This window comes from Heptranchias perlo, chromosome 8, assembly GCF_035084215.1.
Source record: "Heptranchias perlo isolate sHepPer1 chromosome 8, sHepPer1.hap1, whole genome shotgun sequence".
In the NCBI taxonomy this organism is placed as follows: domain Eukaryota; kingdom Metazoa; phylum Chordata; class Chondrichthyes; order Hexanchiformes; family Hexanchidae; genus Heptranchias; species Heptranchias perlo.
Window position 1 is genome coordinate 13,786,215 of NC_090332.1, and position 22,445 is coordinate 13,808,659.

General features: G+C 44.7%; 1 protein-coding gene across 1 annotated transcript in view; it reads right to left on the reverse strand.

Moving 5' to 3' along the window:
* Positions 1 to 1,333: 1,333 nt before the first annotated feature.
* Positions 1,334 to 22,445, reverse strand: part of edaradd (EDAR-associated death domain) — a 49,968-nt gene continuing 28,856 nt past the window's right edge. Inside the window, exons 2-6 of the mRNA XM_067988287.1 lie at positions 13,656 to 13,711; positions 11,861 to 11,909; positions 8,732 to 8,811; positions 6,581 to 6,632; positions 1,334 to 1,763 (exon numbers count right to left, since the gene is read on the reverse strand). Of these exons, the coding sequence (XP_067844388.1) occupies positions 1,363 to 1,763; positions 6,581 to 6,632; positions 8,732 to 8,811; positions 11,861 to 11,909; positions 13,656 to 13,711 (638 nt within the window). The 3' untranslated portion in view covers positions 1,334 to 1,362. The remainder of the gene's footprint in view (positions 1,764 to 6,580; positions 6,633 to 8,731; positions 8,812 to 11,860; positions 11,910 to 13,655; positions 13,712 to 22,445) is intronic.

Genomic DNA, 22,445 nt, shown 5'->3' on the forward strand with positions numbered 1-22,445 from the left:
CCCCCACCTGCTCTGACCTACATGACTCCATTATGTGGCTGTATTACCACTGTCACCCACATCCCAGAACAAAAAAAAGCCAATTTGTGCATAGCAACATCTCACAAACAACAATGACTGGTTAATTTGTTTGGTGGTGTTGGTTGAGGGATAAATGCTGGTCATGACAACTCCCAGCTCTTCTTCAAATAGCATCATGCAATCTTTTACATCCACCTGAACAGGGATAAGGGGCCTTGGTTTAACGTCTCATCCAAAATACAGCACTTCTGGCAATGCCTACATGTGTGCTCAAGTCCTAGGAGCAGGGCTTGAACCCATGACCTTCTGACTCAGAGATGACAATACTACCAATGGAAAAGTTGAAATTCTTTCTCCTACTCCAAGGAGCATTACTAGGAAGCTCTACCATCTGAACTTCTGCCCATAAAACCACAGTAGTTGTGTCAACAAAAATATCCGATCCTGTCCCTCCTTGGCCCAGAGGACACAGTGTGTACGGCTGCAGTGGCTTTAAATGTATATTTGCTTTTCAGAGGCATCTCAGGCTGGATTTATACCGTACTTTATTGGAACTCAACCCAGTATGAGATGGCCTCCTAGAGGGGGAATCACACTGCAGGGCTTTACTATGAGAGATAATCTTCAGGGGAAAAACTAGTTATCCCCAAAAGGCACAGCATTCTCATGGAAAAAGGGGCAGCTGTGGAACCATTTCCAGGGGCTCGCGGGAAATCCCACATTGCTAGTCCTCCTCTGGTGGTCTTCTAAGTTATATTGCCACTATTGTGTTGATGCGCAGCCAAAAGTTTTGTTTGACACAAAAGTGGCAATATAAATCTACTCTTAAACCTTTAGGTTATGGTTTGAAAAAAAGCACAAAACAGAACTCTAACTAGAAATGTAACATTTGAATCCCCAGTATTAAGATCTAAAAATTTTCCTAAAGTTACTTTCTCCCAAACAAACAAAAAACATTCACCCTTATCAAAAAGTGCATATGGATTGTCCTGTTGTTTCAATTTAACATGAGCTACATGTACAACGATGGACAGGAAAACAGTCAGAACCAGAGACACAGACACACACACATGCATGCACACACACAAACACACAATTCTTTCAACCTATCTAGTGCTTGCTTGATTCTTTCCATCGCTCCAAATATATAATTCCTCCAAAACTTTAGCATGGAGTAGTAAAATGTAAGTGTCAAAACTTCAGAGATCTCAGGAACTCTGTCTCCACCTATGGCACACTTTGACAGTAGTTGACAGAAAAAAAACTGAACTGTCCACAGTGAGTGAAATGATTACAACTGGAAATTGTACTATGAATTCTGAATTTCTTTTAAGCTTTATTTTATTTTGTATGCCAGTGTTTTGGCCACTCTTTCTCCACCCACGTCTCCAGCACTTTCAGTACATCCACCCTCTTGTAAAACTTGCACAGGTCAATCAGCTGTGCTACAGTTCGCTCCCTGTTCTGCAGCAAGAACTCTAAGGTGGGACTTTGCTGCTTTTGCTCCAAAAAGCACAGTTCATCATAGGTCATTCCCCATTTGCTGGCAAAGTTCCTCCAGTTTTTGATGGTTGGGTGGTATGGATCCAGCTTTAACCTCAATGTGTACAGCAAATCTTCATCATTCATCAAGTCACCGATAAAAGGAGGTGAAGACGGGGAAGAGATGCACGTTGAAGACAACAATGAATTTTTGCATGTAGTTTCTGAACAAACTGTGCATGGTTTACTGTCTTTCATATCTGCAAACAAGAAGTGGGGATTAGCTTTAGGAAACAGCTTGTCATTTACCTTTTCCTTAAGTATGATTCCATCTTTTCCCCCTCTTTACATTACTGCATTCAAGTTAATAGCAGCCCCAATGTTAGCAACAGTTCTGTAAAGTAAATGCTCTGGAGGCACTCAAATCCATCTAAAAAAGTTTTCAACCAGCACCTCTACGGATAATGTTTATTTATCACCGGCGGCACTACAGAGGAAACAAAAGTCAGCAGCATTCGTGCTCCTGATCACCATCTGGTGACTCAAGCTGGAAACTGCGCAGGTCATTTTAAAATTTATTCATTGGATGTGGGCATCGCTGGCAAGGCCAGCATTTATTGCCCATCCCTTATTGCTCTAGAGAATAAGGGATGGGCAATAAATGCTGGCCTTGCCAGCGATGCCCACATCCAATGAATAAATTTTAAAATGACCTGCGCAGTTTCCAGCTTGAGTCACCAGATGGTGATCAGGAGCACGATGTTCGCTGATGATTGCACAGTGTTCGGTTCCATTCGCAACCCCTCAGATAATGAAGCAGTCTGTGCCCGCATGCAGCAAGACCTGGACAACATCCAGGCTTGGGCTGATAAGTGGCAAGTAACATTTGTGCCAGACAACGACCATCTCCAACAAGAGAGAGTCTAACCACCTCCCCTTGACATTCAACAGCATTACCATCGCCGAATCCCCCATCATCAACATCCTGGGGGTCACCATTGACCAGAAACTTAACTGGACCAGCCACATAAATACTGTGGCTACAAGAGCAGATCAGAGGCTGTGTATTCTGTGGCGAGTGACTCACCTCCTGACTCCCCAAAGCATTTCCACCAGTGATGATGAAGGAACAAGACACAAGTCAGGAATGTGATGAAATACTCTCCACTTGCCTGGATGAGTGCAGCTCAAACAACACTCAAGAAGCTCGACACCATCCAGGACAAAGCAGATCGCTTGATTGGTGAGCCGCCTTTTTGAACCGCTGCAGTCTGTGTGGTGAGGGTACTCCCACAGTAGTTAGGTAGGGAGTTACAGGATTTTGACCCAGTGATGATGAAGGAACGGCTATATATTTCCAAGTCGGGGTGGTGTGTAACTTTGAGGGGAACATGCAGTTGGCAGTGTTCCCATGCACCTGCTGCCCTTATCCTTCTAGGTGGTAGAGATTGCGGGTTTGGGAGGTGCTGTCGAAGCAGCCTTGGCGAGTTGCTGCAGTGCATCTTGTAGATGGTACACACTGCAGCCACAGTGCGCAGGTGGTGGAGGGAGTGAATGTTTAAGATGGTGGATGGGACGCCAATCAAGCGATCTGCTTTGTCCTGGATGGTGTCGAGCTTCTTGAGCGTTGTTGGAGCTGCACTCATCCAGGCAAGTGGAGAGTATTCCATCACATTCCTGACTTGTGTCTTGTTCCTTCATCATCACTGGTGGAAATGCTTTGGGGAGTCAGGAGGCGAGTCACTCGCCACAGAATACGCAGCCTCTGATCTGCTCTTGTAGCCACAGTATTTATGTGGCTGGTCCAGTTAAGTTTCTGGTCAATGGTGACCCCCAGGATGTTGATGATGGGGGATTCGGCGATGGTAATGCTGTTGAATGTCAAGGGGAGGTGGTTAGACTCTCTCTTGTTGGAGATGGTCGTTGTCTGGCACAAATGTTACTTGCCACTTATCAGCCCAAGCCTGGATGTTGTCCAGGTCTTGCTGCATGCGGGCACAGACTGCTTCATTATCTGAGGGGTTGCGAATGGAACTGAACACTGTGCAATCATCAGTGAACATCCCCATTTCTCATCTTATGATGGAGGGAAGGTCAGTGATGAAGCAGCTGAAGATGGGTGGGCCTAGGACACTGCCCTGAGGAACTCCTGCAGCGATGTTCTGGGGCTGAGATGATTGGCCTCCAACAACCACTACCATCTTCCTTTGTGCTAGGTATGACTCCAGCCACTGGAGAGTTTTCCCCCCGATTCCCATGGACTTCAATTTTACTAGGGCTCCTTGATGCCACACTCGGTCAAATGCTGCCTTGATGTCAAGGGCAGTCACTCTCACTTCACCTCTGAAATTCAACTCTTTTGTCCATGTTTGGACCAAAGCTGTAAGGAGGTCCGGAGCAATCCAAACTGAGCATTGGATAATTGAGAGTAGACTGACGGAGCGGTAATTGGCTGGATTGGATTTGTCCTGCTTTTTGTGGACAGGACATACCTGGGCAATTTTTCACTTTGTCATGTAGATGCCAGTGTTGTAGCTGTACTGAAACAGCTTGACTAGAGGCGCAGCTAGTTCTGGAGCACAAGTCTTCAGCACTACAGCTGAAATGTTGTCGCAGCCCATGGCCTTTGCTGTATCCAGTGCATGAGATTGTGGTGGAATACAATTCTGCTGCTGCTGATGGCCCACTGTGTCTCATGGATGCCCAGTTTTGAGCTGCTAGATATGTTCTGAAGCTATCCTATTTAGCACTGTGGTAGTGCCGCACAACACGATGGACAGTGTCCTCAGTGTCAAGACGGGACTTCATCTCCACAAGGACTGTGCGGTCGTCACTCCTATCAATACTGTTGTGGACAGATGCATCTGCAACAAATAGACTGGTGAGGACGAGGTCAAGTAGGTTTCTCCCTCGTGTTAGTTCTCTCACCACCTGCCGCAGGCCCAGTCTGCCATCTATGTCCTTCAGGACTCGGCCAGCAGTGTTGCTACCGAGCCACTCTTGATGATGGACATTGAAGTCCCCCACCCAGAGTACATTCTGTACCCTTGCTACCCTCAGTGTTTCCTCTAAGTGGTGCTCAACATGGAAGAGTACTGATTCATCAGTTGAGGGAGGGCGGTAGGTGGTAATCAGCAGGAGGTTTCCTTGCCCATGTTTGACCTGATGTAGTCATCAGATGAGAAAAGATCAAGAGGTTGGCTGTAACGCTCCTCAAATTTGAATAACTAACTGTGTAGGTTCACACGTGAATAGCCACTTGGGGCATCCACCCAACCCCTGGGAGTGGGGTATTTTGCAACTTGCCATAACATCAGCGAGCCCACAGCATTCTGGTGGGGTGTTTCAAAAACTTGCTGGTGCCTTCTGCTGATTTTGGTAAAACAATCAATCAATCTCTCTGACTGCATTCCAGCAATCAACCTTTCAATGCAGAAATTTCTCCCTACCACCACACCCCCCCAGCCATAGCAATGTTATACACCAGGGACTCACAGGTATCCCTGGTGTACAGTGTCGCTAAGGATGTAAATGAGGGAAATAAGTCGTATGATGTATATTCCTCATTTACATTGGATTATAATATGCCTGTTCTTGCATGGGCAATCATTTTATAGGCCTACCCCCGAAAATGCCCGAATTTCCAACAGCTAGTAAGGGGCCCTGCCAGATCTGGATTTTGCTCCAAATTCCACCTCCCTTTCCCCCGCCACAAACCTACTCTCTCCAACCCCCTGAATTTTAGGCCAAAAGTTCTAGATGTGTCAAACATTTTCCCTCTGTGCAGTAATTTCTATGAGTCTAAAAATGTTTCAACAATATTCAAAGTTGTTATCTAAATTATATCCTTTGTAGAAACTCATCAAGAAAATCTATCTGGAAAAACCCCCTTGAATTTTTCTTAAAATACTGACATCAAAAATTACAATTAGGCAATCACCCACTCCACTCAATTCAAAGTGGTTCACGTGTTGTTTCTGCTGAGGACACAGCTAGTAGCTGTGGAGAAAAGCAAGTAAGGAAGGAGAACTTTAATTATTTAAATTAAAATAAATAAAATTTATGGGGAAGTCAACCTTCTTGATTGCCAGCCACTTCTTAGTGACTGGTTTAAGAAGGAAACTGACAAACGACTTACAAGTCTCTTGGTCTGTCGATGCATGTAGAGGAACGGGCAGGGAGAAAATGTGAGGGTGGAGGGGAGGAAGAAGGTTCCAGAAAATATCGTCAGTAGCAACAATAGCTACCGAAAAAAATCTATAGATTATATGGTCAATTTTCCTGACCCGCCCTTGACCCAAAGTGTGTCACACTTGCCTAGGCTCAAGAGTGTCGATATTTAACATGGCCGGGGAGGGGGAGGGGGAGGGGGGATTGCAGACTGCTTTCCTAGCAGGGCCTAACACTAGTGGTAGAGGGAGGAAGTTATAGCAGCTGCAGGCCTCTGTGTTCTTGGGTGCTAGCCTCAGGGCCTTCTGGAGAACAACAGGCCCCAAGGCCCAGGGTTCTGGATTAGTGAAGAAATTTTTAAAACCATACTTTGAAGCTTCTCTTTGACACTCTAGTCTGAGGGGGATCCCAGCGCAGGCCCGATGCCAGCATTTTGGGGTGCCCCTGCATCTGGACACCTCACAGCCGCAAGTCTGAGACATTTGGGCGGGGGTTTTGGAATGCCCCCTCCCACCTGTTCTGCATGCCATCGCTGGGTCTCACACCCCTGGGGTAGAGCTGGGTAGCTCAGCTCTACCCCAGTAATCATGAAGCAACATAAAAGGGGCAGAGAATTTGCATTATGGCTCTGCCCCTTTTTTCTTGACCTTTGGGCCCGGGGAATGGTCAGGAAAATCAGCCCCCCAAATTAGTGCAAGGGATCTTTGAACTGAATACGCAAAATAAAATAGTAAAAAATAAAACAGCAGCATAAATAAAAATGAAAGGTTGCTGGTTCAAAAAGAACTGCATTTATACTTTTAATGTAACGTTTGTCAAATTACATTTGATAAGGCTGACCTTTATTTCAGTCCAAACAACAGCTTTTGTAGTTATGATAAGCAACCATAAAAATGGTTCATTTTACCTTCTTCTGATAAACATTCTCCTTCAGTGTGCTGACTGTCATTCTCTTCAGGCTGCATGGCAATTACAGTACATTTCAGAGAGATTAGTATTACAGTGTGAACATACAATTTGGGCTTGAAGTTTGGGATAGAATATTTTTCAACAAAAATACAAAGCTGGGAGTTTTTACAGATGTCTTATTTTCAGCAGGCTGACAACAAGTTCATTGGAACTGCAATTTTGTGACAAAGGATGCATAGCATTCAAATCATTGCAAACAAACCCGAGTTTTAACTGTCACCCGTGATTAAATCGCACCTTAAAAATGTAAAAGGACCCTTCTTCATTATGTCACTAGACCACTAGGGGGAGTCCTTCATGACACCCAAGACAGCTCAGGTAAATAAAATGCATACAAGCAATTGTAGTTTAATGCAATATTCCCTGATCACTGGCTCTTTATGCCTACTTCAACCTATTCCTCAAGTAGTCTGCATTGAAAGAGGAATTTCATGCATCTTCACCTCAGCCCAAAAAAGTTATGACCTTTTCCTTTATGGCCTTCCAAACATTGCCCCATGTTAATAATAGACCTTACTTTATATGTCACAAGATAGAAGTTTTGATTTACTTTCCAGTTGTAAATGTTGTTCATAAAATAAATAAGCTCTAAAATGCACACCTATCTCTATCATGATTCTATGAATTTTCTTCTGAATTACCTGGTGATGCTGTAGATGGTCCTGGCATGTGTGGGTGGAAAATTAAAGACGAATTTGAATTAATAAAATCATAGAATGTTACAAAACAAAACCAGACCACTTGCACCAGTGTCATTCACTGCGTGAGCCACCTAGTTTAATCCCACTTTCTTGCTCACTCCCCACACCCTTTACTATTCATCTTTTTCAAGCAACTGTCTGAAAAAAATTTATGGACTCTGCTTCAAAAGTAGTATGTGGCAGAGAATTCCACATTCTAACTGCCCAAGTGTGAAGACACTTTTTCTAACATCCCCTCTAATTATTTTTATGATTATCTTAAACCTGTGCTCTCTAGTTACTGTCTCACCAACCAATGGAATTAACCAGACTTGATTAGCAAAGTGGCATGTTTCTGTGCTGTAACGTTCTACAATACTACTTATGTTTTCATTACCATTCATAATCCTGAAGACCTCTATCAGGTCATCCCTCAGCTCTAGTAAAAAAAAAAGCACTAACTTCTCAAGTCTCTCTTCATAACTATAGCTCCTCATCCTTGGTAACATCCCGCTAAATATAGATTGCACCTTTTTAAAAAAAAAATTGCTTTTTATATCCTGTTGGTGTCATGCTTGGCCAGCAGAAACCAGAAGCATTAGTATTGCCCATCAGCAACTAAATGCTTGAGAGCATTTAGTACTGTGTCTGAAGCTCAGCTTGGCCCTAGGCCTACAGTGGATATTCTCCACTGAATGAAGATGGGAAATATGTCAAAAAAGCTGTTGCTGAATAAGCGCCAGCTGGTACTAAAAAATTTTGAACATGCAAAAAAGAAATCAGAAAATAAAAAATCTGAGAAACTGACGGGAGGGCCCAGTTGGGACAGCTGTCTTTTTGTCTTTTCGGTGTGACTGTCATGTACATCACAACAGTAGGACAGCCACATAGCCAATGCTCCAACTTCATGCTGTCACAAATCGCGAAACGTCTCAAGCAGGACATTCCCTTTTTTTCAATCTTTTTGAAGATCAGATTCCATTTCCTTACTTAATTATTCCTCATCCAAGAAAGAGGACAGGATGCCCAAATCCCACTCAATCCAGATATTAGGAAATACACAAAAGCAGTTCAAGGTGCTTGCCATTCAATTTTCCCTTCTTTCTTGCTGAGTCACAGCACACTGGAGTGCTGAATAAGCTATTTTAAAATTCTCATCACAATGCTGACATTGTCATCTTGCTCTCTATATTATTTCGAAGCCGCCCCATTCTTAATACCTCACTTTAGAGGTTGAAGGAGGTGGTACAGTCATGAGACCCTAGGGGAGATTGTGGGAAGAGGGAGAGAAATAAAAAAGTCTTTTCAACATGCTTGCTAAACTGAGGGAAGAATACTTTGAAACTTAATCTCTGTAAAAGCTCATAACCAAGGAAAGGAATAAAGTAGAGAGATAAACTTGTCCCTACCCGTCTCGTTGTTTGAGGCTTTGCAGTTAAATGTTCCAGGTTAACATTTGCCGTATCCTGTACTGGGAGATCTGAAGCACCTGTCAGCAATATTAATTGAACTTTAGTAGATATTGATAGCTGACAGTGCTCAGTAACTGAAAGAACTTCAGCATAAAGCACCCGCACTTCAGTTATACTGCACAGGGAATGAACATTTCCTCAGAAGTGCTAAAGCTCTCCAGATAAAAGAAAGAAGCACCAAAATGACACCACAAATCAATAGATGTTTGAGCCCCATTTTTGCATTGGTGCAATGCAGGTATTACAGTAGTGCAGCACTTTTGGGGCTCTAATGCACTGGACTATAGCGTGGCAGCTCGCAGGTTAATGCATGCAGTTCTGCACAATGGGGGATCCTGATCCCAGCATAACCATCATCAGGAGAGGATGAATGAGGTCAAGTATCTCCTCATAAGTAGGAAGGCAAATCAGAAGGCCAGTATTCTCAGACTGGTCTCACATGTCTCTTGTCCAATGGCTATACGTTAGTGTCCACGGATGTCTGGGAGAAAATCTACAGCCAGTCTTCCCAGCTCGGAAAGGTATATGGCTGGATTGGCTTGGGGAGGTTGGGGGGGAGCAATAAAGGAAAGCAACAGGGCAGAAAATTAAAATAGCACAAGGTGAGATATATCCAGAGATTGGAACATTTCCACTTTTTGCACCCTGCTTCAGCATCAAGTACTCCCAGGTCAGCTACTGCAAGGGCTGGATAATCCCAGCAATATGCCTCTATCCTGTTAGAGATGCACCCCCACCCCCCCACAATGGCAGCATGACATTTCTAATTATTATATTAGCCACCATTGTGGCCTCTCTTTCTGAGTAAGATTGCCACTCAAGAAGCTAGACCCAATCCAGGCCAAAGCAGTCCGCTTGATCTGCAGCCCATCCACCACCTCAAACATCCACTCCCTCCACGACCGGCACACTGTGGCTGCAGTGTGCACTACCTATAGGATGCACTGCAGCAACTTGCCAAATCTTCTTCGACACCAACTCCCAAACCCACGACTTCCACCACCTAGAAGAACAAGGGCAGCAGGTGCATGGGAGCACCATCACCTCCAGGCTCTCCTACAAGTTATACACCATTCAGACTTGGACATACATCGCCGTTCCTTCAGCGTCGCTGGGTCAAAATCCTGGAACTCCTTACCTAACAACATTGTGAGAGGACCTTCCCCATGTGGATTGCAGTGGTTCAAGAAGGTCTGAAATGGCCGAGCAAGCCACTCAGTTGTAAAATCACCACCACCTTCTCAAGGGCAATTAGGGATGGGCAATAAATGCCGGCCTCGCCAGCGACGCCCACATCCCATGAACGAATAAATTAAATGCTGGCCTTGTCAGCGACGCCCACATCCAGAGAATAATTTTTTTTTAAAAAATTCCTGCTGGATTAAGGGTAAGTTTGTGTTGTCGGGCCATACCCATTGAGAACTGTGTTGAAACTGCCCCAAACACGTTTCAAATAGGACCCTTATGGCCAGCAAAGTATGTAAACTTTCATGCCATTATCCTGGCCTGGGTTTCCAATTCCAGAGGTGAAAGGGCAGTTGCTACTAGAAGCCCAATAATAAACTAACTTGTCCTGGGCCCTGTGCTAGAACAAATGAGTCCTCTAGAACTTCTTTAGTTGAGTTCAAGATATAGCTATAATTCCAACACCAAGGTGTTAATTTATATAACAAAACAAAAACACAACAATGCATGCATTCACTTCTAGGTCTGTGGGGCAAGTGTCCAGGCTGACACTCTTTTTTTAAAAAAAAATTAAATGGAAATCTACATCGCACAGTCTATTGGTGCACCAGCATGCAGTTCCTCATCTCTGTCCTGTGTTATCAGGGAGAAGCAGGGAGCAGAGATCACATATCTCCTCACAGGAAAGGAGGGAGAAAACTTTAGAAGAAATCATCCTGGACCATTCTTGTACATTTATCAATAGTTGGCCCAAGGATGCATCATGAAAGAAACTCACTACATCAACTGGGCCACAATGAAAGAAAGCCTGGAAATACTGGAGTTGAAATCTGCACACTATTACTAATAAGCTCATTACTGAATTCATATGAAATTCTTTTGTCCTCTATCTTAACAAAGGCACTGACCCATTTATTTTAAATTTAAGAACATAAGAAATAGGAGTAGGAGTAGGCCATAAGGACCCTTAAGCCTGCTCCGCATTCAATAAGATCATGGCTGATCTTCGACCTCAACTCTACTTTTCCACCTGATCCTCATATCCCTTGATTCCCTTAGAGTCCAAAAATCTATCCATCTCAGCCTTGAATATATTCAATGATTCAGCATCTAAAACCCTCTGGGGTAGAGAATTCCGAAGATTCACAACCCTCTAAGTGAAGAAATTCCTCCTCATCTCAGTCTTAAATGGCTGACCCCTTATCCTGAGACTATGCCCCCTAGTTCTAGGCTCTCCAGCCAGGGAAAACAACCTCTCACATCTACCATGTCAAGCCCTCTCAGAATCTTGTATGTTTCAATGAGATCACCTCTCATTCTTCTAAACTCCAGAGAGTATAGGCCCATTTTACTCAATCTTTCCTCACATCCCAGGAATCAATCTAGTGAACCTTTGTTGCTCTGCCTCCATGGCAAGTATATCCTTCCTTAGGTAAGGAGACCAAAACTGCACACAGTACTCCAGTTGTGGTCTCTCCAAAGCCCTGTACAATTGCAGCAAGGCTTCCTTACTTTTGTACGCCAACCCCCTTGCAATTTGAGAGTGCTGATTTATTTTAAATGGGTTAATGCCTTTGTTAAAACAACAGTTAATGGAATTTCACAAACATGTTAATGCATTCATTATTAATATCACAGCACAATTTCAAGATCAATGATGTAAAAGCATTTAGTCTGCTTCGTCTGTGACACCCAATTTTCTACTGGCATCAAGATAAACATGGCTGCTGATACAAAGTAAAAGTACTGTACATGTTGGCCATCGTACAAAAATGGCAGCTTTCATTCTAAGTAAAATGCAAGGTGCATTGCAGGTGTCTCAATTTTAGGCTAGGTGAAAATTCTGTCCACTGTGTGTTCTGGGGTCAAAAAGATTGCTACCTTTAGTGGAAACACTGTGATCTGTAGCTTGAATAGGGTATTTTTCAATCTGTGGGAGCAAAAAGATAAAAGCATTAATTCACAATTTTTTTACAGTCTATTGTTAATAATAAAGTGAAATTCTTTTATGCACAAAAATCTGGGAGGAAAAAGAAACACTCGGCACTATCAGGTTTTGTATGCAGCAGAAGCAAATAAAATTATGTAAAGGTGGTTAAGGGTTCCACCATAAAAGTGGTTGCTATACTCTTGCCATCGCACTGGTGTTAACCATGTTAAAGTGATGTAAGGAATCTTACAACACCAGGTTATAGTCCAACAATTTTGTTGGACTATAACCTGGTGTTGTAAGATTCCTTACATTTGTCCACCCCAGTCCATCACCGGCATCTCCACATCATGTTGAAGTGAGAAAGCTTGTTGCTACAGGGCAAAATTTCCCACATCGATGACAGTGGATATGAAACAAAATGTGAATTTCCCCAATCTCACCTCTTTCCCAGCAGCAGTGTGATAAAACATTAGCCTGCTGCTAATAGATGTTTTTTTTTTTAATTTTGAGGAAGAAAAATGATTCAAAGGGAACTGAATTCTGCAACTTGCCCATGGATTTACTATATGATTGTATTCTGTATTGAAAAAGGTGGCAACCATATGTTTTAGCAATTCAATGTCAAAAGTATTCACCTCTACATTGCCCATATTCTTAAAACTACAAGCTTCTGCTGCATCATAAGCTTGGTGTGGAGATGCCGGTGATGGACTGGGGTTGACAATTGTAAACAATTTTACAACACCAAGTTATAGTCCAGCAATTTTATTTTAAATTCACAAGCTTTCGGAGATTTTCTCCTTCCTCAGGCAAATGTTTCAAGATCTCCTTGAAGCCGGTACAGTGGTCTATAGAACAACTCTGTAGCTTAGCCTTTGGAGGGCGCTGTTCTAAGAATATAGCTGGTCTGGAAAGTGCTTAAATATGGAAGTAAAAAGTACTGATCTTAAATCTTTTGTGTAGTAATAAAGAACTTGCATTTATATAGTGTCTTTCCCATCCTCAAGATGTCCCAAAGCGTTCCACAACCAACAGATTACTTGTGAAGTGCATTCAATGTTGTTTTGCAGCAAACGTGGCAACCAAATTGCAAGCAGCAAAGTCCCAGCCAACTCAGGTTCAACCCCTCCATTCAAGCTCCTTAATTCCTGTACTAATCTGTGTCGCTGTAAGACAGAAACTTGCCTTACACGTCCCCATAGGAAATGGAAGGGGGAAATCATGGGCAGCACGGCTACTGTTGTACAACTCCTAGGAGTCAGCTCAAGATAGCGTCACTTTTGGCAAAAGCTAGGCCTTGTGATACCTGCATGAGGAGAATAAGGGGGAAATGGGAGGGATTCCAAACTTCGTTAAATGGAAAAAAAAACTATGTCTAACTGTGGTTTGTTAGCACCTCATGGCCTGTAATGCATCATGCATTCAAAATGTATTTTAATAAGCAGAATGTTGCACCACTGATGTTAGCTGATGAGAATTTTCACTAATGCAAAAAGGTAGAAATATGTTATTCATACGATTGCTTCATGCTTGTGAAGGAGCTTCTGAAATAAGCTGTCACTGCCACAATATCCTAGATGCAAATTTTGTTCATATCAAAGTGGCATGTCATGTTTTCAAAAATTTCAGAAGCTGAGGATTCAACACCAAGGCAAGTAAATGAAATAAGCAGGACCATTATGGTTCATACATTGTTGTCATGCAACACCTTGAAAAGGTTTACAAAGTGCACATTAGCCATACCATTTCTGAAGGAACACTAGGATCTGTATCCTCAACTGGGACTCTGGCAACTTCTTCTGTTAAAAACAAACACACAACAAATGGTTCATCAAAAAAATTAAAATGTGTACATACATCAGAGACCAGTTCAGGAGACAGGCCTGGGAGCATCATGCAATGAAGCAATTGTAAGTAGGGGGTGGGCCAGGGAATCTGGTAGTGAGCCGGCCCCATCACGAATCAGCATGTCGCACCATGCCATTTTGCATCACAACACAAAGCACAATGACATTACTTGCATCTTTCTCTAGTTTCTCTCCTATCTCCTCGCACGGCCTTTCCGAGCTCATTGCCCATGAGACCCACTTCCCGCTCCCTCGCCCCTATTCCCACCAAACTGCTGACCACCCAACTTCCCTGCCTGGTCCCCACATTAGCTCATATTATTAATGGTTCCCTCTCTTCAGGTACCTTCCCCCTCCCCTACAAACTGCCATATTTACCTGCCTCCTCAAAAAACCCACCCTTGCCTCCTCTGTTCTTGCAAACTACCGCCCCATCGCCAATCTCCCTTTCCTCTCCAAAGTCCTTGAACGTGTTGTTGCTTCCCAAATCCGTGCCCATCTTTCCCGCAACTCCTTGTTTGAAGCCCTCCAATCAGGTTTCCGCCCCTGCCACAGCACTGAAAAGGTCCTTATCAAAGTCACAAACAATATCCTATGTGACTATGACTGTGGTAAACTATCCTTCTCGATCTGTCTGCAGCCTTTGACACAGCTGACCACACCATCTTCCTCCAACACCTCTCCTCAGTCGTCTAGCTGGGTGGGACGGCCTCGCCTGGTTCCATTCTTATCTATCCAGCTGTAACCAGAGAATCGGCTGCAATGGCTTTTCTTCCAGCTCCCACACCATTACCTTTAGAGTCCACCAAGGATCCATCCTTGGCCTCCTCCTATTTCTCATCTACATGCTGTCCCTCGGCAACATCATCCGAAAACATAATTTAAAAAAAAAATTTGTTCACGGGATGTGGCCGTCGCTGGCAAGGCCGGCATTTATTGCCCATCCCTAATTGCCCTCGAGAAGGTGGTGGTGAGCCGCCTTCTTGAACCGCTGCAGTCCGTGTGGTGACGGTTCTCCCACAGTGCTGTTAGGAAGGGAGTTCCAGGATTTTGACCCAGCGACAATGAAGGAACGGCGATATATTTCCAAGTCGGGATGGTGTGTGACTTGGAGGGGAACGTGCAGGTGGTGTTGTTCCCATGCGCCTGCTGCCCTTGTCCTTCTAGGTGGTAGAGGTCGCGGGTTTGGGAGGTGCTGTCGAAGAAGCCTTGGCGAGTTGCTGCAGTGCATCCTGTGGATGTCAGATTCCACATTTACGCTGACAATACCCAGCTCTACCTCACTCCTCCACTGTCTCTGATTTATCACATTACTTGTCTGACATCCAGTACTGGATGAGCAGAAATTTCCTCCAACTAAATATTGGGAAGACCAAAGCCATGGTCTTCGGTTCCCGCCACGAGCTCCATTGCCTAGTCGCCGACTCCATCCTTCTCCCTGACTGCTGTCCGAGGACGACTGCTCGCAACCTTGGCGTCCTATCTGACCCTGAGATGAGCTTCCGACCACATATCCGATCCATCCCTACTTCTGCCTACTTCCACCTCTGTAACATCGCCCGTCTCCACCCCTGCCTCAACTCATCTGCTGCTGAAACCCTCATCCATGCCTTTGTTACCTCTAGACTTGACTATTCCTGGCCGGCCTCCCATCTTCCACTCATCATTAAAATTGAGCTCATCCAAAACTCTGCTGCCCGTATCCTAACTCGCACCGTCCTGTTCACCCCTCACCCCTGTGCTCGTTGACCTACATTGGCACCCGATCCGACAACACCTCGATTTTAAAATTCTCATCCTTGTTTTCCATTCAATCCATGACCTTGCCGCTCCCTATCTCTGTGACCTCCTCCAGCCCTATAACCCTCCGAGATTTCTGCGCTCCTCCAATTGTGGACTCATGCGCATCCCCAATTTTAATCGCTCCACCATTGGCGGCCGTGACTCAGCTGCTTAGACCCTAAGCTCTGGAATTCCTCCTTAAACCTCTCCACCTCCATCTATTCGTTTAAACACACTCCTTAAAACCTATCTCTTTGACCAAGCTTTTTGTCACCTGTCCTAATATCTCCTTATGTAGCTCGTTGTCAAATTTGGTTCGATAATGCTCCCGTGAAGCGTCTTGGGGTGTTTTACTACGTTAAAGGCGCTATATAAATGCAAGTTTTTGTTGGAAGTGCGCGGCCCGCCACATTGGTAAAGGCAGAAAAAGAACACTCTTTAGAAACACAGAAAAATTTATGGCACAGAAGAAGGCCATTCAACCCAGGATGTCTGTTTAACGCACACCACTTTGGCGAGCCACAATTTGCATCAAGCGTGCAAAAGATTTTGGCACTTGATAACCATAAGACTATTACTCCAAAGTCTGCAATGAAAAATGTTGTCCTATGAATTTATGTAAATATTTATGATTGATGCATATTCTCACTCCTTCACTGTTTGGCTTGACTACTGTCAACATACTGCTGATCCATAGCTTGCTTCTTTGATTTTATTACACCAAGTTTGCTCATGTTACCTAGTACAACACAAATTTTATTATGATGTGCGACTGGCATTTTCCCTCGATGAATGTATGATTGGCATCAATCAAATGCGCTGCTTTCTTGCTATTTATCCTGAGTCTTTAAATACATCAGCATAATTCTCTATCAGTTTGATACATTTATCATTGGTAACGCTGCATTCATTCTTTTGATCAAACTATTGGAATACTCAACGCTCAAGGATTTGCTCTACTTGCTGTTCCAGAATTTGAAATTCTAGACTTTAGTATTTGTCTTTATATTTACATACCAAGGTACATTTTTCTCTCAACTTGATGTTTTAGCCATAATTTAAATGATTGCTGCCTGCAGCCAGCGCTAGCTGCGCTGTTGATTGGCTGCACGCATCCTCTTAAAGGGGAGGTGCAGTGTGGCTGCAGGAAGTGAAAGTCAATTTGGAAGTGAATCTATGCTGCATTGAAGAATGATTGCGCCTGCAAGACAGCTTGCACCAAGGTGCTCTGATGATGCATTAGAAGCCTTGGTGGAAGAGGTGGACAGAAGGAGGGCATCCTAGATCCGCAGTGGGGGGGGGGGCAAGGTCCTACAGGCATATGCTCAAGAGGCAGTGGCGGATGAGGTCAATGCCAGGAGCATAGCATCAAGAACGTGGATGCAGTGCAGGAAAAAGTTCAATGATTTGACACGAGTGGTCAAGGTGAGTGAGTTCAACTGTCAAGTGGCATATCCTACCAACTGCACCACTGGCCTCATCCACTGCTCCACGTGCTACACCCCCCCATCACCCACCTGCCAACAAACGCTTTCAATCAGTATGCAACTCTTCAAATCAGATGCTTCATTTCACCCTCACACATCACCACTGTTGCAAGCCGCACACCCACAACTCACATGTCACACATACTTTTTTTAAAAATTCGATCATGGGATGTGGGCATCCCCGCAAGGCCAGCATTTATTGCCCATCCCTAATTGCCGTTGAGAGGGTGGTGGTGAGCTGCCTTCTTGAACCGCTGCAGTCCGTGTGGTGAAGATTCTCCCACAGTGCCGTTAGGTAGGGAGTTCCAGGATTTTGACCCAGCGACGAGGGAACGACAACATATTTCCAAGTCGAGATGGTGTGTGACTTGGAGGGGAATGTGGAGGTGGTGTTGTTCCCACGTGACTGCTGCCCTTGTCCTTCTAGGTGGTAGAGGTCATGGGTTTGGGAGGTGCTGTTGAAAAAGCCTTGGCAAGTTGCTGCAGTGCATCCTGTAGATGGTACACACTGCAGCCACAGTGCGCCAGTGGTGAACGGAGTGAATGTTTAGGGTGGTGGATGGGGTGCCAATCAAGTGGTCTGCTTTGTCTTGGATGGTGTTGAGCTTCTTGAATGTTGTTAGAGCTGCACTTATCCAGGCAAGTGGAGAGTATTCCATCACACTCCTGGCTTGTGCCTTGTAGATGGTGGAAAGGCTTTGGGGAGTCAGGAGGAGAGTCCCTCACTGCAGAATTGCCAGCCTCTGATCTGCTCTTGTAGCCACAGTATTTATGGGTAACGGGTACTGCAGGTGCCAGCTCATCAGAGGATGAGGTCGCACACTAGTTCTGCTGCTGAGTCAGGTGATGACTTTGACGGGCCAGCTACAGAAGGCGGCCGATAGGCGTGCACAACCAAATGCTTGGTACACTGGAAAGCCTGCGCACAATGTCAAGGGCATGGAGGAGTCCAGCTCCAACTTGGCACAGGGCTTTGCGCAAAGCTTGGAGCACTTCCTTTCCCATACGGAACAGGTGGTCACTTGCAACAGCACAGCTGTGGAACACACCATGTGCAGCGTCTGATGACCGATGTCACAGCTTCCATTGCAGCACAAACATCTGCCATCAAAGCTCAGACTGCTGCCATCGTGAATCTGGGTGCTATTGTTCAACGAGGCTTCCAGGACGTCACAGAAATCTGTTCTCCAACAGATCACCAGGATTGCTGAGGCACCGCCCTGGGAGAGTGGCAGTGGCGCCATGGAAGATGAACCTACTGTCTTCTCTCAGGATGCCAGCATTCCTGCTCCCACCCCTGCCACTCCGTCAGTGACCTTGCTGTTGCCCGTCGGCCAGCCGGCGCAGACTGCTGCAGCCCTGGCTGAGATGGTGCAGTCTGAAGCTGGGCCCTCCAGGCCCAGAGCTGCTCGAGATCATCCTCCGAGGCCACCTGCAGTCTCCTCAATTGAAGGTCAGCAGCCTTCCAGCACCCATGCTCCAGCCACTGGGGATGCACTTCATAGGAGCACTAGGAAAGGTAAAGGTCCACGAATGACAGGCACTAAGGAAATGTACAAGGGTGAATAGTCTCATCTTGTTTGAATCATTTCATGTGGTAATTTATAATGTGGATTTGAATTTACATTTGGCGGTGGTATTTATTTCTGCGATGAGCTGAGAGAGGAAGCAATGTGTAATCATAAGGAGGATGATTTGATGGTCATGTGAGAGAGGAAAGGTAAGGAGTGTGGGAATGTTGGAGAGTGGGGAAGTGTCACTGTGGTTACTGGTATTGCTCATTAATAATCTGGTCACGTAGAGCCCTGGCAGACAGGGCCTGTCAACCTTGTAGCCTTCCTGCCTCTTCCTCCACTTCCTGCTGCACTTCCTCCATCTCTGCCTCTTCGTCCACTTGCTTAGGTTCTCCTGATAGGCGGTGGCAAGGGCTGTTCCCTCATTATGGCGAGGTTGTGCAGCATGCAGCATACAACGACAAATCTTGATACCCGCTCAGCTGAGTACTGCAGGGCTCTTCCAGAGGTCACCTATGGTGTGCTCCATGATGTTCTGTGTGGCAGCATGGCTCTCGTTGTAGGCCTGCTGCGCACGTGTGCGTGCGTGCGTTCTGGACTGGAGTCATGAGCCATTTCATGAGGGGATAACCCTTGTGGCACAGCAGTCAGCCTTTGACTTGTCGTGCTGGTTGAAATATTGGAGGCACGGAGGACTGCCGCAGGATGAAGGAATCATGACTGCTGCCAGGATAGCGGGCATTGACCTGCATGATGTGCTGTGTGTGGTCGCACACCAGCTGCACATTGAGGGAGTGCAATCCCTTTCCGTTCATGAATATGGCAGAGTTCAGATATGGCAATATGCATGCAGTAAATGGCACACTGCACCATGGGCAAGCCTGCAATGCGAGCAAACCCACATGCTCACTCCTGCTGCTTGTCTTCTAACAGAGACAGGCAATGCTGTCCTTGCCCTGCTCTGTGGCTGCAGCAGTTGACAAATTTGAATGACGACCTCTTTAGTGAACCCCAGCCGTCTGATGCACTGGTCGACGCTTCAGTTGAGGTAAGAGAATTGGTCCCTGAAGAGCCTCACTGGATACGGCCTCCTGCTGAGTGCCCTGCTCCTCCTCCTCCCTCTTCTAGCAGCTTGTCCTGCTCTGCGAAGCCTCGCTTCATTCTCCCAGTCATATTCAAATCCCAGAGGAAGCCCTAGCACGCCACACGTGTGAAAGCAACTTTTTTCGGCACACTATTTTAAATGCCACTAAAAGTTCGGCAAGACCACTCTTTATAGAATATTCCAACTTTAGCCATGTATAGGAAACTTCCAAAAACATGTACAATTGCACCAGCAGCCAGAAGAAATAATCCAGCAACTAGCCATAAGGAGTCTGCAAAGGGATATAAGATAGGTCAAGTGAACGGGCAAAAATTTGGCATATGATATGGGAAAATATGAACTTGTCCACTTTGGCAGGAGGAATAGAAAAGCAGTATATTATTTAAATGGAGAAAGATTGCAGAACTCTGAGGTAAAGGGATCTGGTGTCCTAGTACATGAATCACAAAAAGTTTGTATGCAGGTACAGCAAGTGATTAGGAAGGCAAATCGAATGTTGCATTTATTGCAAGGGGAATGGAATATAAAAGTAGAAATGTTTTGCTACAGTTGCACAGGGCATTGGTGAGACCACATCTAGAATACTGCGTGCAGTTTTGGTCTCAGGAGACAATTGCTTTGGAGGCGGTTAAGAGAAGGTTCACTCAACTGATTCCTGGGATGAGGGGGTTATCTTATGAGGAAAGGTTGGACAAGTTGGGCCTGTATACACGTGAGTTTAGAGGAATGAGAGGTGATCTTATTGAAACATATAAGATCCTGAGGGGACTAGAACGGGTAGATGCTGAGATGATATTTCCCCATGTGGGAGAGACTAGAACTAGAGGCCACAGTTTAAAAAAAAGGGGTCTTCCATCTAAGACGGAGATGAGGAGAAATTTTTTCTCTGAGGGTCGTGAGTTTGTGGAACTCCCTTCCCCGGAAAGTGGTGGAGGTAGAGTCATTGAATATTTTTAAGGCCGAGTTAGATAGATTCCTGATTAACAAGGGAGTCAAAGGTTGATCTTATCAAATGGCAGAGCAGGCTCGAGGGGCCGAATGGCCTGCTCCTGCTCTTAATTCGTATGCATTAATGTAAACTGTAACTCCTGCATGATCCCCTTAAATAGCACTGGTGGTGGGGGGAGTTCCTTCATGCAGTTTAAGACCTGTTCAGCTGTGCAAGGTTAAGACAGTGCGTTGGCTGGAGTGTGGAGTTCCAAAATTCCAAAATAGCAGCGGTCTATTTAAATCAGCATTGCACACTGATTCACAACATAATCTCCCTACTCTACGTGCTGCTGGCATTTGTTAGGTTTGCGTGCGCAAACACCTTTACCAAGATGATGTCCTGCGCACTTCACCTCGGAAGTGTGCGCCTACAAAACGGGCGCTACACGGCCCAATTTCACCCCCGCTTTGTTTTGTACTTAGCTTCTTGTAAACTGACCATGGCAGGACATTACATTGAGCTCCCATGTCTAGCTTAAAATGAACATTTTAGTCATTCCTCCAAAGGTTGACTGTCCCATTCGACATCATCTCCTGAATCGCATCTATAAACAAATTGATGTATATCTTTAGATTGCTTTTCCCCCTCTATGAATTTTGTGTCTTTTTTTTGGTTGTCTGATGAAGCTGGGTTTGCTTTGACTTTGCAATACAAAGAGGAGTAAGCATGCAGCAGGGCTTCTGAGAAATTCTCAATAAATGGAAGAGTTTTCCCAACATTCCTATTTCCAGACATTTTTTGCTCTATGTAGATCCAGCATCTTTTTTCTGCAGCTAGCAAGTGTTTTTCCACTGGAAGTAGAGCTTTAGCCAAACCAAATACTCCTTTCTGCTTTAATGGAAGCAGCTTTAAGAACTGCTACCTTGCAGATTTCCCGCTCCTTAGCCAATCAAGCTGCTGTTCAGGCTTACTGTGCCAGGTTTTCACACACAGGGATTGTATTAAAATGAGGAAGAGGGATTAGCCTCAAACATTAGCACGGTCAGCCCTGCCTGCTTCCACCTCAAGACACATTCACATCAAGTGTGGCCTTTACAAAATCAGGGCTTAAGGCTTTTCCCACTAGTTTAAAAAAAAGTTGGATAGAGCCTCTTTTAGGTGGAACTGAGCTAATGTCCATTAAACAAATATCTTTTCCCTCCTCGTCCTGAAGGTCTCTGTGTTGCTTCACTTTTACATAATGTTTTTCCAGTTCTTCACATAAGTGACGGATGATTAATGATTGCCCCAGGGCGACAGTGATGGTTTGACATTTATATTTCTCTGAAAATAGAAGGCTGATAAAATGCGTGGAACCGTTCCACAGAATTATTTTATAAATCTTCATCATATGATTGATGTTGTGCTGCGCTGTCAGTTGGAGTGAAGAATTAAACCTTCAGGGCAAGACATTTGAGAACGCAGTGAGTACTGTTCTTACAACATTACAAAAATTTCACCTACCAGTCACAATGTTATATGGGATTCAAACACCTGTGTGCAGCATCTGTGCACAAGTACGCATCCTGTAAAAGCGACTAGATTATCAACAAGTTTTGGTTTATTGAGAAGTATAACTGTCAGCCATCTCTGAACAAATAAGCAGTTTAAATAAAAATAAAAAACATGAAGGCTGAAACTAAGAACAAGAAATGCTGCAAATATATATCTAAAAAGAAAGATAGGATAATGTTTTAGTTGGGACTCATCAGAACTGTTTCATCAGGCCAACCCTCATACACCTCTTAGATCCTTACCTTTGGCCTCTTGCCTTTTCAAAAAGGACTCCAGCCATAATAGTGATCGTCTGATAATTCAGTCATTTTTA